This window comes from Salvia miltiorrhiza, chromosome 8 (genome assembly GCF_028751815.1).
Source record: "Salvia miltiorrhiza cultivar Shanhuang (shh) chromosome 8, IMPLAD_Smil_shh, whole genome shotgun sequence".
NCBI lineage: Eukaryota > Viridiplantae > Streptophyta > Magnoliopsida > Lamiales > Lamiaceae > Salvia > Salvia miltiorrhiza.
The window spans coordinates 58028003-58045773 of record NC_080394.1 but is presented as its reverse complement, the minus strand read 5'-3'; the positions used below and the strand labels follow the sequence as shown (position 1 = coordinate 58045773).

At 35.7% G+C, this 17771-nt stretch overlaps 4 protein-coding genes across 4 annotated transcripts; 3 read left to right on the top strand and 1 right to left on the bottom strand.

The window, feature by feature from the left end:
• Nucleotides 1-2926: 2926 nt before the first annotated feature.
• LOC130999558 (40S ribosomal protein S11-like) lies at nucleotides 2927-4659 on the top strand. The gene is made up of 6 exons (XM_057925118.1): nucleotides 2927-3079; nucleotides 3168-3208; nucleotides 3289-3389; nucleotides 3955-4099; nucleotides 4185-4274; nucleotides 4361-4659. Exons 1-6 carry the CDS (start codon nucleotides 3068-3070, stop codon nucleotides 4449-4451), a joined length of 480 nt encoding a protein of 159 aa, XP_057781101.1. The 5' UTR covers nucleotides 2927-3067; the 3' UTR covers nucleotides 4452-4659.
• A 2215-nt stretch (nucleotides 4660-6874) lies between these two features.
• Nucleotides 6875-7893, top strand: LOC130999557 (dirigent protein 22-like). Its single transcript, XM_057925117.1, has one exon. It carries the CDS (start codon nucleotides 7055-7057, stop codon nucleotides 7628-7630), a length of 576 nt encoding a protein of 191 aa, XP_057781100.1. The 5' UTR covers nucleotides 6875-7054; the 3' UTR covers nucleotides 7631-7893.
• Nucleotides 7894-11151: 3258 nt separating this feature from the next.
• LOC130998834 (uncharacterized) lies at nucleotides 11152-11538 on the top strand. Its single transcript, XM_057924240.1, has one exon. It carries the CDS (start codon nucleotides 11152-11154, stop codon nucleotides 11536-11538), a length of 387 nt encoding a protein of 128 aa, XP_057780223.1.
• A 354-nt stretch (nucleotides 11539-11892) lies between these two features.
• LOC130999555 (metal tolerance protein 4-like) lies at nucleotides 11893-14351 on the bottom strand. The gene is made up of 7 exons (XM_057925116.1): nucleotides 14078-14351; nucleotides 13460-13629; nucleotides 13110-13308; nucleotides 12834-13012; nucleotides 12593-12743; nucleotides 12356-12486; nucleotides 11893-12280 (listed from the first exon to the last, which is right to left on the bottom strand). The coding sequence occupies exons 1-7, from the start codon at nucleotides 14292-14294 to the stop codon at nucleotides 12101-12103; spliced, it is 1227 nt and encodes a 408-aa protein (XP_057781099.1). The 5' UTR covers nucleotides 14295-14351; the 3' UTR covers nucleotides 11893-12100.
• Nucleotides 14352-17771: the final 3420 nt, after the last annotated feature.

Below are 17771 nucleotides of genomic sequence, written 5' to 3'. Positions count from 1 at the left end.
AAGAGGAATTAGAGCAAAATTGCGGCGAATTACAGAAATTATCTGCCAAAAGATTCAAGCAACACCGAAAAAAATGTAACACGTATATTTTACTTACCACTCGAGGATGAACTCTGACCGTAGTAAATAACAACTGAACGAGCTTCACCAATAACGCCCAGAATCAAGACGCCAGCAATAACTATCAATCGTAACTCGCAATTTCAGAATCGCACGCCGGCGACATTCATAAAATGCAGAATTGCAAAAAATAAAGAAATAAAAAATAAACGAACCTGTAGAAACAATCGCGAACTGAATTACAATGGTATTGTGCCCTAGCTTTGGGAGGGAGACTGCGAAAATGAGCAGAGCTTGAAATTTGAATAATATCAGCTTCAATTTTGAGGGCAAATTTGCGAAAAATAAAATAAAGAAGAGTTACTGTTGCTGGAAGTTTCGTAAACCGAGGGGTGACCTCGTGCGTGGATAATGGGTAGAATAGTGTTTTAACATCGGGCCTTATGCTAATATAGGGCTTCCCAAATAATTTAGGTTGGGATTCAAACGTAAAAGTTGGCCCAGCTTAGGAGCTAATGTGGGCTTTACTTAAAAGTCAAACACGGCCATAGTGTTATATACTATATATCAACATTCAAGAATAACACAATATATATATATATATATATATATATATACAAATAATTTCAAAGAATATATGTATTGAAATTAAGATATTAAAGGGAAAAAAATAAAAAATTTAAGATAGATACGCATGGATATATATTATTAGCTTCTTGACTTTTTTTTTAATGAAATTGAATAAAATAGAATATTTTATGCCTAAATAATATCTATCCGGCCGGTAATTGTCAAGGAAAAATGTATCCGTCCGGGTCATTGTTTACCTGAAATGTACCCGGTCGGATACATTTCTCTGGCCATTTCACCGGCCGGATCGATGCTATATCGACATAAAAGTTTTTATTCTATCTATTTGTATCTTTATATTAATTTTTACTATTTTGCTGAATTTAATTTAATATATTATTTAAGTGTTAATTAGTGTCAGGTCGATAATGTTTACAATTTAAACATATGAACACTATATATATATATACAGTGTAAAAAAATTATTACATGCACTCAATGTGTAATCATTTCGGTCAACATCCCAAATTATTGTACAAAAATGCATTGGAACTTAAAAATGTGTAAGTAGGTGTAAGACTGCCGAAATGATTACTTAAGATGTTGACCCACTTAAGGGTTATTTAGTAATTCAGGGCATGGATAGCTTTGCATGATAAGGACGGGCATTTTTCAAAATATGAATAAGGAATGGGGTACTTTTGCCTATTAACACATAAATTTTTGTATTAATGGATTAAACTACCCACATTTGATAATGCATATATAAAAACATCGACTTATATAAAAAATATGAGTAAATAATTTTTATATTTTCACCCTATTTTATTGGGGACGTTTATTTAAAAAGTCATAAACAAACTCGAGCTTTTAATAATGTCTCACTTGGGGCCCTAGTGTGTTGAGTTGTGCAGTTAGGGATTTTATGATGGCATTTATTTGACGGGACATGTAACATTACCCCAATAAATAAATTTGGACAATAATGTTTAATATTTCCAAATTAGGTTGTTTAATTATAAAATACTACTGGCCTTGCTCTAGTGGTAAAACTGAGGCACCCAAAGACTCGTCTTTGTGAGAGGTCTTGGGCTGCGTGCGGTGATATTTTCTCATTTTAGGTGGTGTTCGTGAGGTGTTGTTTTTCCACAGTTGTGTGGTGTTGAGGTCTCGCCTGCGTGCGAGTTGTATATTTGATTATATTTAAATACCTCTTGTAATTCTAATTTAAAAAAAATTATAAAATACTACTACCTTAGATTTACTTGTTTCAATAGAGCGCCCTAGTAAAAGTCACATTTATTTTGGGTGGATTCGAGGTTTAGTTCGAGTATTTATTGTAAGGAGTAAGGCAACGGAGTTGTTATTATTATTATTATTATTATTATTATTATTATTATTATTATAGATAATCCAACTTTGTAATATTACATGGTATTATATGTTATTGTTTATGTGTCAGTTGTCACACCCACCCCCAAAGGCCATTATTTGGGCTTGTTTCCATAAATTGTGTTCTAGGCCATAAATCCATAATATGTAGTTCTATTTTATGAAACATACATTAGAAGCCCACAATTATAAATCTGACTTATACGATTAAAGTAGTATTGATTGGGCTTGTTTTCAGAAATTGTGTTTTTGGGCTATGAAGAGTGAAACGGGAGCTAGGAATAGAATCATCCGTTAATAAAATTTAATTTTTTTTTTATTATAAAACATACTTCCTCCGTCCACAATTTAAAGCCCCACTTTGGTGTGGGCACGGAGACTAAGAAAACTGAAAAAGGTGATGTGGATGAAATATAAGGATAGTTGACTAAAGTGATAAAGGTAGTTGACTAAAGTGATAAAGGTGATGTGAGTAGGTCCACTAGTGATAAAGTGTAATAAATATAGAATATTAAAATGATAAAGGTGTTTTAAGATGGGTCCATTAGTAGCAAATGGTAGTAAATATAGAAAAAAAAGAAGAATAAAAGTATAAAAAGCAGAGTAGGGCTTTAAATTGTGGACGGAGGAAGTACTACATTAGAAGCTCATAATAACCTTTTGAATATCAGAATTTTATGATTAAAGTAGTATTGGTTAAATATTTGTAGCAATCAAGTAATAAAGTTTGAATAACAGATATTTTAAGCCAAAAATTTAAAAGGTATAAATTGCATCCATATTCATAACATTTAAACTTTTATCGAGCATCTTCTCCTGAGAAACACTATTATATTATTATTATTATTATTATTATTATTATTATTATTATTATTTCACAACACCAATTACCAATTCTTGGGCCAACCCAAACCCTAAGCCCTAATCCATAGCAAGCAATTTGCATTTATTCCGAAACACAATCATTAAACTCCAAAACATACAGAAAATTTGCAGCGATTTCGCCCGTCTCCTCATTCTCATCTGCATTCCTTGGCCTGCAACCATGGCGGAACAGGTTATAATTTGTGTGCTCGTGTTTAGTGGGGAGTGCTGTGTTTTTGTTGATATAATTATTGATTAATGTAGTTTTTGTTGATTTTCAGACCGAGAAAGCGTTTCTGAAGCAGCCGAAAGTGTTTCTATGGTAAGAATTAAGCTAATTATTAGGTTTTGTAAGTTTTGGTTGGGTTTGATCTGCGAAATCAGATGGGGGTGTTTTTGCAGCTCGAAGAAGTCGGGGAAGGGTAAAGCACCTGGAAAGGGCGGCAACCGCTACTGGAAAAACATCGGATTAGGGTTCAAGACCCCGCGTGAAGCAACTGAAGGTCTTAATCATTACTTTTTTTCTCGTTTGTGTGTGTGTGTGTGTGCAAGTGTAGAATGCTGTGTTGCTTTATCATGCTTGTAGATTGAATATGGATTATGTACGTGATTAGTCTTATAGAATTTGAGTTGTTTGTAATATATTGATTGATTGAATGATATCTTGCGTCTATGAGTCTGCTGAATGTGAATTTACTATTTGTTCATAGCATGATTTCATCGGTGTTATGCTCATGTCTTTTTCCGATTGTAGTTGTATCAGAAACTTGATTTCTGAATTTATACAGTGCATTAGTAATAACTAATAATGTATATGTGTTAATCCTAGCTCAGTTGATTTCATTGGATTCTGTATATGTGAATGATTAAGATCTCTCTGATATTGCTTGTCATCTCTTCCCATTGGATCCATCGGATTTTCACCTTCCTCATCATCTCCACCTATCATCATTACCTTTTTGGCTTAATGACTTGATAGCACAGTTCTGTAATTCCTCTTATTCTCTTTGTTTTCACAATGTTGGTGTGGTTTCTTTTTTGTAAGCAATGTGTTCCTGTTATATCCAGGCACATATATTGACAAAAAATGCCCCTTCACCGGTGATGTGTCCATCCGAGGCCGTATCCTTGCTGGAACCTGCCACAGTGCTAAGATGATGAGAACAATTATTGTTCGACGTAATTACTTGCACTGGGTGAAGAAGTATCAAAGGTGCTAATTCATTTTGATGATGTTTCTGTAGTGCTCTTCTGCTGGTTTTATTTTGTGGTTCTGATTGATTCATGGTGTTTCTTAGATACGAAAAGAGGCACTCAAATATTCCAGCTCACATATCCCCTTGTTTCCGTGTGAAAGAGGGTGACCATGTCATCATCGGCCAATGCAGGCAAGTAGTAAAACTTTCTCGGTAGCCTTTTACCCAACATATACGGTGTGGAACTTACTTTGACAGCTCTCCTTGTCACACTGCAGGCCGTTGTCAAAAACCGTAAGATTCAATGTTCTTAAGGTGATACCAGCAGGATCATCCGGTCTAGGAAAGAAGGCCTTCACAGGGATGTGAAGAAACAGGCAATATATACTTCTCCCAAACGTTTAATATCTCATTTTGAGATGGTTTTGTAGACTAGTCTCAGTCGAAACTTGAGCTGTCCCTTACGTTTAACTTTCAAGCATCATTTTTTAAATTTATCGAATTCAGAGCAACATTCCATTTCGGGAAAGAATTGAAAGATGCAATATACCTGTTTACCACCCTATGTTTCAATTTAGTGTTCCTCTTGTGATTGTGATCTTTATGCATTATACTTTGCATCGATCGTGTTCGTTATGGTATCATACTTTGCATCATGATTGGGGTGTATTTATCATATTTTGTGATGCTGAAGTGAAGCATCAAATTCATATGTAGATTCCATTGTTATGTTCTGTTACTTGACATAGTGCTTAGTTCTAATCGAGTTTTGGAAATTATATTTGTAGCTTATTTGATCATTGTTTGAGTTGAGTTTGAATGGATTTTAACATGAATGGAGCTCGAAAGAATTGATTTCTTATGTTTAATTTGTTTTAATTATCTATAGGCTGTTTATTACTTGTATAGATTAGGTTGGGGAAAAGGGTCAAATAGCCTTATAATGTACTCCCTCTGTTCCACGAATCTTGACACGTTTGATTTCGGCACGAGAATTAAGGAATTGTAGATTGTTTTAAGTGTGTAGTTAATAAAGTATAAAAGTGATAAAATATGAGAGAATGTAATAAAAGTGATAAAGTAGGAGAGAGAAGGTAATAAATTACCTTATTTGAAAATATGTCAAGATTCGCGGGACGGCCTATAAAAGAATACGTGTCAAAATTCAAAAAAGAATACGTGTCAAAATTCGTGGGACGGAGGAAGTATTTTTAAATACAAATAAATCCCTAATGTTGTAATTGGTGACAATTATGCCAATTTTTCTTATATTTGATTTATTTTTTACTCATGTTTTCTCCAATTACTCTCTATTTTTGTTTGCGAAATCTTTAAAATAATTGAATATAGTATTCTTATTATTATTCCCAAAATTATACTCACATATTTGAATATCTTGATAATATTTTTTACAAATTTATTCCAGAAAAGAATTTGAGTAAATCATTGTTTTTCACTAGTATATCAAGTCTTATAAATATACTAGCTACTTTATTATGTCAAATGTTGCTTTCACTTTCAATTTATGCGTAATCACGAGCCAACGCATTTTAATTACTTCCAACTTGATTTTCAAATTATGCTACATTATTTGAGTAAAAGGTTCAAATTCCGAGTTATATTTTTTCTCCTATTGTAGTGAAAAAAATATTATTCTAATAAACAGAATGAATATTTTACGCATGTGGACAAAGATCTATTACACTTTACAAAATATATTTTTGTTGGAAAATATTTTTTGCAGTGTAGATGAAGGTTGTCTTCACTTTCGGGGAAAATTCTTTCTCATCATGCTTCATGCTGCACTACTTTATCGTTTGTGGTCATACCTTTGTTGGAAAACATTTAGAAAACTTTTAAATAATTCTATAAAGTATAATATAATGTGTAGTACCGTCATAATTGACATAGAATTAACGTTTTCTCTAAAATAAAAATAAAAATAAAAATACATAGAATTAGCGTGGAAGAAAAGACAAGTCTAGGCTAGGCTTACATGTTGCTGTGAGGTAGCAATGATGCCACTCTTAAAAACTTCTCATGATCTCATCATTGCTCAAAGTTTTAGTGAAGAATGTGTGAATTTAAATAAATTTCGTGGGTGACTTCCATTTTCTCCAAGAAACAATAATCATGGACAAGAAATTTGATTTCGAAATGACATTTGAATTGATGCTTTTAAGTTTTAACTACTTTGGCTCTCATACGACATAAGAATATTGAAATACCACTTTCAATATATTGTCACTATGCAATACCTCTACAAATAATATCAATATCAACATACTAGAAGACTACACGATTACAAATATAAAAATTAAGAATCTTTGGAGGGTGAATAAAAGGTATCAAGCTCTCTTTCCAAGCATTCACATATCAACTTCAAATTTCAAAAACAAAGAAAGACTTTGATTCTCAAAAAAAGAAAGCAAAGAAAGAAAGACTTTGACTGCCTAAATTTCCAAAATGTGGTCCCATTTAGGCTTACGATGCTTTAGTGGGTGGAATGATGACTTTTCTATTAAGAATATCACGAATTAAAATTAAATAATGCCATATACATTTTTTTTTTTTGATCGGACAAAGTCATGTTAGATGTTAGTAGTTAGTTCCCCATCCACTCCAAGAACCACCTTATCTCTCCATTCACCAAACTCCACCTTATATCTCCAATCACCAATTCGTTCCCAAGAGGGATCGAACCCGGTCACTTCACTTAAGTGAGGACCCGGTGGCCAGTGGGCTAAGCCCCCTGGTTATAATGCCATATACATCTATCTCACTACATAAAATTTGTCTATTATTCTTTTCTTAAATATATTTTGTGTTCATTATGAAAACTCCTTTCGTCGTATGCTTTACACAAGCATAATTTATCAAAACACACCAACATAACTACACTCATCAAAATCTATTTAACCACAAACCTAGCCCCCATAATTCATCAAACACACACAACACACACACACACAATGACCACTCCATATCAAAGAATCCCAATTCTTCTCACCCTCATCACCATCCTCCTCCACTTCGCGCATTGCCACATCATCGATGAGCACAACGACATCAACCTGGTCGAGCTCGAGCTCGACCAGAAGGCCATGAAGCAGAAGATGAGCCAGTTTCGCCTCTATTGGCACGACATCACTAGCGGCAACCCCCCTTCTTCATTACCCATCGTGAAGCCCGTTACTAAAACGGGCTTCGGGCAGGTCAACATGATCGACAACCCGTTGACCCTCGGGCCCGAGCTGAGCTCGAAGACCGTGGGCAAAGCCCAAGGGTTTTACGGGCTGGCCTCCCAAGAGGAGCTCGGGCTCCTCATGGCCATGAACTTCTTCTTCACAACGGGAAAATACAACGGCAGCTCCATTACTATTTTGGGAAGGAATGCTGTTTTCGATCACGTGCGCGAAATGCCCGTGATCGGCGGTTCCGGGCTTTTCCGATGGGCCCGAGGATACGTGCAGGCCCGAACCCATGACTTTAACCCCAAGACCGGCGATGCAACAGTTGAGTACACCATTTATGTGATGCATTATTGATTAATATAAATTTTCAAAAAGAAAAAAAGAAATAAAAATTGGATTTTCGTTTCGAGCCAATTTTTATACGTTGTAGGGATTAAATTATGTGGATCTTGACAAATTTCAGTATGTTTGTTTTTTGAATTTTAGGTTGTGATATGGTTGGTGGGTGATGGGATTTTTGGGCCCATTTTTTTTGAAATTTGTCCTTGCTATATTGTGCAATTATTAAGTTGCTTTTTTTTTTTTTAGTTATGTGATTGCTCGTATTTTTACTATAATTATGGTGCGTTTGACTTGTTAAAATAGCATATACTCCCTCCGTCCACCAAAAATAGTCCAAAAAGTGAACAACACGAATTTTAATAAAAATAATTATTATATTGTGAGTAGAGAAAGGGTTTCATTTTTAAAAAAATACTAATATTTATGATGATAATTAATTATATTGTGAGTGGAGAGTAGAGTCCACCATGTGATCGATAGTTTCCTAAAGTGGGAAGGGATTAATTTTTGTGGACATTTCAAAATGACAAAAATAAACTATTTTTTGTTGACGGAGTTAGTATTATTATGATGTGTAATCATTCATTAGATTTTGCTAATAAAGATTGTGTTGTAATGATATGAGATACGAAAAAGAAAACATTTTCACATGACCCTTTTAAATCTTGAATTATTATTCCCCTAAACTTTTACTTAGTAACATTACTCTAATTTTTTGTTTTGGAACATTGAGCCCTACAATGAACTCTTTCAACAATTTTTTAAATAGAGAGATCCCTTTTATTTGAAAGCGACGCACGTGGGCCAAAAAATTGTTGCGAGACAAAAGAGAAATAAAATATTATGGGCCGGGCCAATAAAAAATAGATATTGACACAACAAGACCCATTCTCACTGAATTTACAAATAAAGTATAAGTATTAATTTACAGGGCGCTCCAATGAGACCCCCTAATTTTAGTGAGATCTAGGATACGATCTGATGCGTTTATTTTATCAATCCTATGACTGATATTGTATCTGGAGGGTGATTTTTTTTCACAGGGTTCGAATCCTGGAAGAAGCATAATATTTTAAATTTTGTTATTCATCAGTATATACTTCATTGTTCATCAGTATATGCTGCCTTGTTCACCAGTATATATGTCTTATTCATTACCAATTTTTTAAATTTTATTTTTCATCAGTACATACATCTTGTTCATTAGATATACGTTTTGTTCATAGTATTATACTCCCTCTGTCCCCAAATTAAGTTCCTCTTTGGGGACGGCACGGATTTTAAGGAAAAATGGTAAAGTGTATTGATAGTGGATAAAAATATGTTATAATTAGTATTGAGAGTGGTAAAAAGGTGAAAAAGCGTTATAATTAGTATTAGGAGTGGTGAAAAAGTGAAAAGTAAGAATAAATAAAGTATTATTAGTTGTGGGGTAGTTGTCCAAAAATGGAAAGAAAGAAAGAGGAACTTATTTGGGGGACGTCCCAAAAAGGAAAAAGATGAACTTATTTCAGGGACGGAGGGAGTATGTCTTATTCATTGTCCTCATGTTACACGAAAAATAGGGGGTCTCACTGGAGCGCGCCCCTTAATTTACAAATATAAATGTTTACCATAAAGTTAGAATTTCGTGAATGGTTCGAATTTTTTAGTCTACAATCCGTGTTATATTTCATGTCACACTAATATTGATTATCATTGTGATTTAAAAAATTACTCCATTCGTCTCATTTCTTTTGGGCACAATTATTAAGGAGAGTATAATTAGCATAGTAAAAATGTGTATAAATGTGGGGTCATATTGTTTGTAGTGTAAAATCATTATCAAATATAGAAACAGAACAAGATCAATCAGACAATTCAAAAAGGGAAATAGGACAAGAACAATGAGACGGATGAAGTATTTTTTTTTTTTGCATAATATAAATAGTAGGGCATCACAAATTTTGATCTAGTTTTTTGTATTAGTTTAATTATTTGATTGTTAGAATAATTATTTAAAATTCTCTATAAGATTTAATTTTGAATTCATGATATGTATCTTGTATCCTAAAAATGATTGATAGCTCATTACCTACCAATATATTTCTCATTCTACACACGTGAGCTGATAATACACAAGATAACTTATAAAAATATAACAAAAAATCGCAACCGTGGATTCTGATAAAATAAAATTCTGGTTAGATTAAAGTTATTTAAGGAAAGCTAGCCCAACATATCATCAAATTATGTGTCCAAATCAATTCGTATATTCCCTAAGTCGTGTTAAAAGAGAAAAAGAAATATAAAAACAATTAAGGGTATATAATAGAATAAAGGTTAGGCAAAGGTGAAAGGATATAAAATTCTTTAATATTCTCTCTTTTCTCCGGATAATATTCCACTTTGCCTTTAGCATATTCAAAAGAGACTTTATGCAATATTCTTCCCAATTCCCACCATGCAATAATATTTTTTTCGTAAAATTATGAATATGATCGATATTTTGGAAATATTATTTTAAATTTAGGTGTTTTCCACTACAACCTAGCTATATATTACTTGTATATTTTTATACTTAATCAGAAAATGGAGGAAGTTTTGCCTTCACTAACTCCCAAAATACAACCTAATACTTAGCTCATGATGCATTTAGTGAAATGTAAGGATTTCACTATAAAATAATACTCACTCCATCCCATTAAAAGTGTCTTATTTTCTATTTTAATCTGTTTCATTAAAAATAATTTATTTTTATAAAAAATAACAATTAACTCTTGAAAAATATGAGACCCACCATTTTTCTCCAATTTATACATTATTCTTAATTTTCGTGTCGAAAAAAAATAAGTATCTTTTGGCGAGATGGATAAATTATTATATTTATTTATTACACATTCTGAACAAGTGTTGCATTTGAAAATAAAACATATTCCCTAAAAGTCCGTTTACTTTCATGGAAAATAAAATAATACATATATTTTGTTCGGGCAGCTCATTTTCTCTTCAATATTGAATAGTATATTATCTTTAGATAGTGGTGTAAAAATATTTTTCAACATTTTCTATTCCTCTAATAAACATATGATAAAGATAATAATACTCCATCCGTCCCTCAAACATCTTCATCTCTTTTCATTTTGGTATGTCCCCAAAACATCTTACTAATCTACTTTTGGAAATAATTCCACCCACTATTACTCTTACAATCTTCACTTTTTGTGGGACCCACTCTCCACTCATCTAATATACAATTAACTTTATTAAAATCCGTGCCACCCTCCCTTACGAAGATATTTGAGGAACAAAAAGAGTAATATTTTCTTATGCATCATTTTTCAATGAAAATTTTACAAATAAAGTAAACGCACCCTAACAAATAGCATCCTATTTCAGAATTTCATGCTCATGCCCTCAATACAAATCCTTTAATTGTTCGATTTTCACGATTTTGATAGTAAAATTATTCGATCATAAACCTCTTTTAACTCAAAGAAAGTCCTATAAATAGCCCATGAAAGTGGGTACATTTTACTCATCCAAACTCCAAAATGGCTAGATACTATAGCTCACCCTTCCAAGAATACATCCAACACTTCACCTTGCCTCTCCACTTCGTCTTCTTCCTAAGCGTCATCCTCTTCTTCATGATCTTCAATTGGTACATAAACTATGAGTACATCTTCCTAGACTTGATGGATCAAATCAAGATAAGCTTCATGGTGTTTCCGGTGCTCCTCCTCCTCCTCGTCCACTGGCTAGGGGAGGATCGCGACCGCTTCCCCTTCGCCATGGACTTGACGCCCGAGAAGGATTCCCTCCACCGCGTCGGAGGCTCCCCTCTCGGGGTCTCCGTCGTGCTCGTGTTGCTCATGTTCATGGTCTATCACCACTCCTCCTTACAAGAGAAGTGGTTCCCGGTGTTTGCTCGTCGATAATAATGATTCGTGCACGTGCTGAATTAATTACGTCGTGATTGATCATCGTTACAAGTGTATTTTTTTTTTGTTTTTTGTTTATGTTTTGTGAGTTCGATGCCATTAATTTATAGTTTCAAGAGATTGTTATTCAATTTTTTTGCCCGGACAAAGGAGTGAAGTTGAAATTAATGAGAAATCTTTACTATTAGTTAGTCTCATCATAAGTTTATTTGCTTGATTGGTAGTTTTGCGACGAGATATATATAAAATGCTTGAAACATGAAGTTATAACAAAAAAATATTATCCAAATTCGAGACATTCATTCTCAATCATACCATAGAATTGAAATTTTAACTAATCATACCATAGAATTGAAAGCTTATAAGATCATGTATATATATGTGTGTGTTGTGTGTTTGTATATACACCTTGCGATTTTTATTATCAAAACGAATGTGCATCAGTTGATACAGGGTAAATACAAGTATGAGTTTTTGTGTACCTTTTTCTCTCAATGGGGGGGCTATCGAGCCCCGTTTCTGTGCAACAGCTCGCAAACCACATAGACGAGGCGAAATCTCAAGGATCGCTGTTGGGCAGGCGGCTGAGAACAGCGTGCTCCGGCTTGTGCTGGCATTCGTGATCAAGATGCACGAACGCCCTCTCGACCTCAATAAGCTTCTCGAGTTTCATCTGCAGAGTCTCTCCAATGGTGTGAGCTTCTTTGAGGGGCATATCTTCAGGGAGCTCGATATCAACCTGTTACCAAAAACATAAGCTTTCACTGCTTCAAAAATGGCAGCTCAGATCAAAACTAGCAAAATCAGCACTAACCTCGACAAAATACAGAACTCCAAACGTGTAAGCACGCACGGTGTCAATACGCTTAACCTGAGGGTGCCTCAACACGAGATAAGTCAGTTTCTGCAGCACCTCGGGTGGCGCTGACTGGCCTACCAGCGACACTGAATGATCAGGAGACGACGTGAGCACTTAAAATCCATCAAGATTCATCGGATAAATGAAGGACACGATGAACAGAGGGATATCCAATCCAATCCAATCCAATACCTGCATTTTCAAGTACTGTTCCTGACCAGTTAGTGATGGTGTAGATCGCGAGTACAAGTGCACCGGCTGGATCAATCCACCAAACGAACATATCTCCGAGCACAGCTGCCACCAACCCTACCACGTTTGTTACCACGTCGAAATAGTGATCCTGTCAAGCTCAAGAATGCCAAAACACTAAGAGCAGAGTCCTGTGATGAATGAAGAATATGTACATGTTTATGTATAATTGTATATATACCTTTGCATAGGCTCGCACGATTTTGTTGCCTGAGCTTCTGCAGTAAAACCAGAGGGCGAGTTTTACTGCAGTAGCGGATAACATAATCGAGTAGAGCCAGACCAACTGATCTGCAGTCATTTTTGCAGCGGGTGTCGCTTCAACAAGCTGTTCTACAGCCTGAACCAAAACCTGAAAGCCTGAAAAGAGGAAAGGATATAGAGACTATGACTTGTTTCTACACAAAAGGGAAGGTAAAGTCGAGACACGTGACACGAGGGCAGTCGTGTATCATACCAAGAGTAGCCATTACAGCAGCAAAGATGATAATGCCGACTGGCTGGACCCTCAGCTTCCCAATAGGGTACTTGTAAATGTTGACATTCTTCATAGCAAGGTGGGAAAACCATAGTATGCCCCCAGCCATGAGATCGAGCAAGGAATCCAAGGTCGAAGCTGCAATGGCTAGCGATCCACTCTTTATAGTGGCGTAGATCTAACACAAGCACGATGAATGAAAATGAGTCGAGACAACGAGACAACGAACCAACATACAACAATTGGTGATTTTCAGGCTCAAGTCTTCCTCAAAGTGTGATCAGTGATAACATCTTCTCAAACAAATGGAAAAGATGATGATTCCTCACCTTAAAGGCCAGCAGCAAAACATTAGCATAATTGGAGATCTTCATAGCTCTCTCATGCTGTGCTTGTTCTTCTAGATCTTCTTCGTCTATCTCTTCCGATAACACCACGGAATCGACCTCCCCAAATGATTTCAATGTAGCAAATTGCCTTTCATAGTAATCCTTCTCTCCTATATTTGTTTGAACTCGAAAGAGGATATACAATCAAATGCAGCAAGAAAATTCATGGAGTGAAATTTGCATAGGAAAGCTAAAACCGATTTGTGATCCAAATCCCTAGAAATTTTTATCCCTTTTGCAGCAAACCTTCAGCAATTTTCAACATTCAATCTCAAATTATATTGAGCAAAGCATTACCTCAATCTTGTTCACATATACAAATACTCAGAATTATCAAATCAAGATACATACAAATAAAAACTCCTAATAATGGAATGATCGTCAGTTTTCAATTGAAATTCCAGCTCGAAAACAAAATTCCTAATCAAACAAAAATCGCAAAATTATCCTTTCCATTTAAAAAATAAGAACCAGAAAAATTGAAGTTGAGAATAAGATAACAAACACACACGCATTCGTCGCCAAAAGAAGAAGAAAAACACACACACACACACACACCTTGGCTCAAACCCTGAGCTCTGGAGAGATCAATATGAGAGGAAGGAAGCTCAGGGTCAACTGCTGACCGGACATTATCGGGCAGCCGGGAAATGAAGTCGTTGCGGAGCGAGTTCACAGAGTTCCGGCGACTTAGACGGCCGCGCCGCCCGCTGCCGCCGCGCTGCAACAGAGGCGTTTTGGTGTCGCCGCCGCCTGTTTTGGTTTCCGGCTCCATTATTACAGTTGGAATCTTTTACCGGATTTTTGGTTGCGCGTCTCTTCCTAATACTATTCATTAATAACTAATAGACTTACTAAATAATCTAGAAAATAATTATATGCAAAAGTACTAACATTATAAAATTTTAGCCACCACTATTATAAAGAAACAATAGGGCCGGATGGCCCTATTGATGAATGAAACTTAAATTTTGTCCACCAAATGATAAATAACAATATTTAGCCATTTTTTATGTGTCTTACCTAATATACCCCTTAACCCAATTAATCTAATACCTTCGTTTGACCCGGATCCGGATTCATGGAGATTCAAGTTTCTCCAGGGATTAACCCATGCAGAGATCAGCACATACACGTGATCTCTCTCTCTCTCTCTCGCCTGCGATCCACCTCTTTCACCTCTATCTGCGCCCTATTGTTTCTGCGATGATGATGAATGAAGCCAATTCTCCACCTCTCTTGCTGTGATTCTCTATCTCGCCTGCGATCCACCTCTCTCACCTCTATCTGCGCCATATTGTTTCTGCGATGATGATGAATGAAGGCAATTCTCCACCTCTCTCGTTGTGATTTTCCCCGACGAAGAGATTAGAGAGACGATTTGTCCTCTCCTCCTCCAGCTCTCTCTCACCGCCCTCGACGTATCTGAATTCTCTCTCTGATTGTCCTCTCCGCATCTATCTCTCTCTCGCCGGCGCCGACGAAGAGACTAGAGAGACGATTATCCTCTCCTCTTCATCTTCCTCCTCTCTCACCACTTTCGACAAATCTGCAGTGATCCGACGAGATTTGGTATGAGATTGTTAGTTTTTTGTTTGTTTATTTGTTTGTTTGATCTGTTTCATCTTATTCACATTATGATTTCTTCTAGTTCTTCTATTTCTGTGATTTCTGTATTTTTGTACGAGATTTGGCACGTATATTATATTGCTGTTGTTTTTGTATGTGTAGCTGTCAATGGTAGGCACTTATGGCACTATTAGTGCCATACAATTGTGTTCTGATATCATGTAGCTGGGTGGTGCAGTCATTTGGCCAATTAGGGTTTAGATTATCCATTTAGGGTTTAGATGTTCCATTTAGGGATTTAGATTTGATTGCTGTTATTTCTGTATTTTGGATCTGCGTAGGCACTTATGGCACTATTAGTGCCATAAGTGCCTATGCAGATCCATTTACGGTTTAGATTATCCAATTAGGGGGGTTTAGATGTTCCAATTAGGGTTTAGATTATCCAATTAGGGTTTAGATGTTCCATTTAGGGTTTAGATTATCCATTTAGGGTTTAGATGTTCCATTTAGGGATTTAGATTTGATTGCTGTTATGTCTGTATTTTGGATCTGCGTAGGCACTTATGGAACTATTAGTGCCATAAGTGCCTATGCAGATCCATTTACGGTTTAGATTATCCAATTAGGGGGGTTTAGATGTTCCAATTAGGGTTTAGATTATCCAATTAGGGTTTAGATGTTCCATTTAGGGTTTAGATGTTCCATTTAGGGATTTATATTTGATTGCTGTTATGTCTGTATTTTGGATCTGCGTAGGCACTTATGGCACTATTAGTGCCATAAGTGCCTATGCAGATCCATTTACGGTTTAGATTATCCAATTAGGGGGGTTTAGATGTTCCAATTAGGGTTTAGATTATCCAATTAGGGTTTAGATGTTCCATTTAGGGTTTAGATTATCCATTTAGGGTTTAGATGTTCCATTTAGGGATTTAGATTTGATTGCTGTTATGTCTGTATTTTGGATCTGCGTAGGCACTTATGGCACTATTAGTGCCATAAGTGCCTATGCAGATCCATTTACGGTTTAGATTATCCAATTAGGGAGGTTTAGATGTTCCAATTAGGGTTTAGATGTTCCATTTAGGGTTTAGATGTTCCATTTAGGGATTTAGATTTGATTGCTGTTATGTCTGTATTTTGGATCTGCGTAGGCACTTATGGCACTATTAGTGCCATAAGTGCCTATGCAGATCCATTTACGGTTTAGATTATCCAATTAGGGGGGTTTAGATGTTCCAATTAGGGTTTAGATTATCCAATTAGGGTTTAGATGTTCCATTTAGGGTTTAGATGTTCCATTTAGGGATTTAGATTTGATTGCTGTTATGTCTGTATTTTGGATCTGCGTAGGCACTTATGGCACTATTAGTGCCATAAGTGCCTATGCAGATCCATTTACGGTTTAGATTATCCAATTAGGGGGGTTTAGATGTTCCAATTAGGGTTTAGATTATCCAATTAGGGTTTAGATGTTCCATTTAGGGTTTAGATGTTCCATTTAGGGATTTAGATTTGATTGCTGTTATGTCTGTATTTTGGATCTGCGTAGGCACTTATGGCACTATTAGTGCCATAAGTGCCTATGCAGATCCATTTACGGTTTAGATTATCCAATTAGGGGGGTTTAGATGTTCCAATTAGGGTTTAGATTATCCAATTAGGGTTTAGATGTTCCATTTAGATGTTCCATTTAGGGATTTAGATTTGATTGCTGTTATGTCTGTATTTTGGATCTGCGTAGGCACTTATGGCACTATTAGTGCCATAAGTGCCAAGAGGACCAGATCACTTGGTTTTATTTTTCTTGTTTGTATGCTTGTTTATTTATCACATTTACAATATTTGTGCTGTATGAAATTGTACTAATGACCATACACTGCCTTGTTTTATGTAGATGGGTGCAACATCTATTATTATTGCTCATGGAGGAACTTGGGTTAACAATGTTTATGAGGGTGGACGGAGGGAATATATGCCTATACCGTCTAATGGTATAACATTCATTGATCTACTTGGTAAGATTGAACTTCGTTTAATGAAGAATAGGACTGTCTATATGTATGAAATTGATGCATTGTTTCAGTCTCCTGGATGTGAGGTGATGAGGATGAAGATTACTGATGATTTTGAACTGTCACATTTGTTGAATTCTGTTCAAATGCCGATTTTACATGTGACTGTTTCTCTTAGAAGTAATGATTTGGCGAAGCATGTTTTACATATTCCTGTTGTTGAAGTTTCAGCTTCTAGCAATTTTAATTCTAGTGACAATCAGATGGATGGTCTTGAGAATTGTTGTGAAGTTGCTGATGATGTTGATGAGGAGGATGAGGGTGATGATCGTTTAGTTGGGCAAGGTGATTATGGGTCTGATGATGATGAGGATTTTGATGACTACTGTGGTAGAGATTGTCAGAATATGCCACCGCGTGATGATTCTGATGAAGAGATAGGAAATTATCATCACCCTACTAGTCAGTGGGTTATCCCAGGTGCTGCTTATCAAGCTTCGGTCCCTTTTCAAGAACTAGGCATAGACGAGGATGATTCGAGCAGCGATACATTCTCTGTTGGTGGTATTTTTCAAAGCAAGGATAAGATGGTTGTAGCTTGTGGTGTTTATCATCTTATTAACCATGCATCGTTCACTACAGTTCGTTCCTCACTGTCTAGATAC

Excerpts from the sequence above, each read along its gene's own strand:
- LOC130999558 (XM_057925118.1), top strand. Across the intron at positions 3,209-3,288 it reads CAGCCGAAAGTGTTTCTATG|CTCGAAGAAGTCGGGGAAGG; the intron begins GTAAGAATTAAG and ends GTGTTTTTGCAG. Across the intron at positions 4,275-4,360 it reads GTCATCATCGGCCAATGCAG|GCCGTTGTCAAAAACCGTAA; the intron begins GCAAGTAGTAAA and ends GTCACACTGCAG.
- LOC130999557 (XM_057925117.1), top strand. The coding sequence starts at position 7,055 with ATGACCACTCCATATCAAAGAATCCCAATTCTTCTCACCCTCATCACC.
- LOC130998834 (XM_057924240.1), top strand. The coding sequence starts at position 11,152 with ATGGCTAGATACTATAGCTCACCCTTCCAAGAATACATCCAACACTTC.
- LOC130999555 (XM_057925116.1), bottom strand. The coding sequence starts at position 14,294 with ATGGAGCCGGAAACCAAAACAGGCGGCGGCGACACCAAAACGCCTCTG. Across the intron at positions 13,630-14,077 it reads AGCTCAGGGTTTGAGCCAAG|GAGAGAAGGATTACTATGAA; the intron begins GTGTGTGTGTGT and ends AAACAAATATAG. Across the intron at positions 12,744-12,833 it reads TCGTGCGAGCCTATGCAAAG|GATCACTATTTCGACGTGGT; the intron begins GTATATATACAA and ends TGAGCTTGACAG.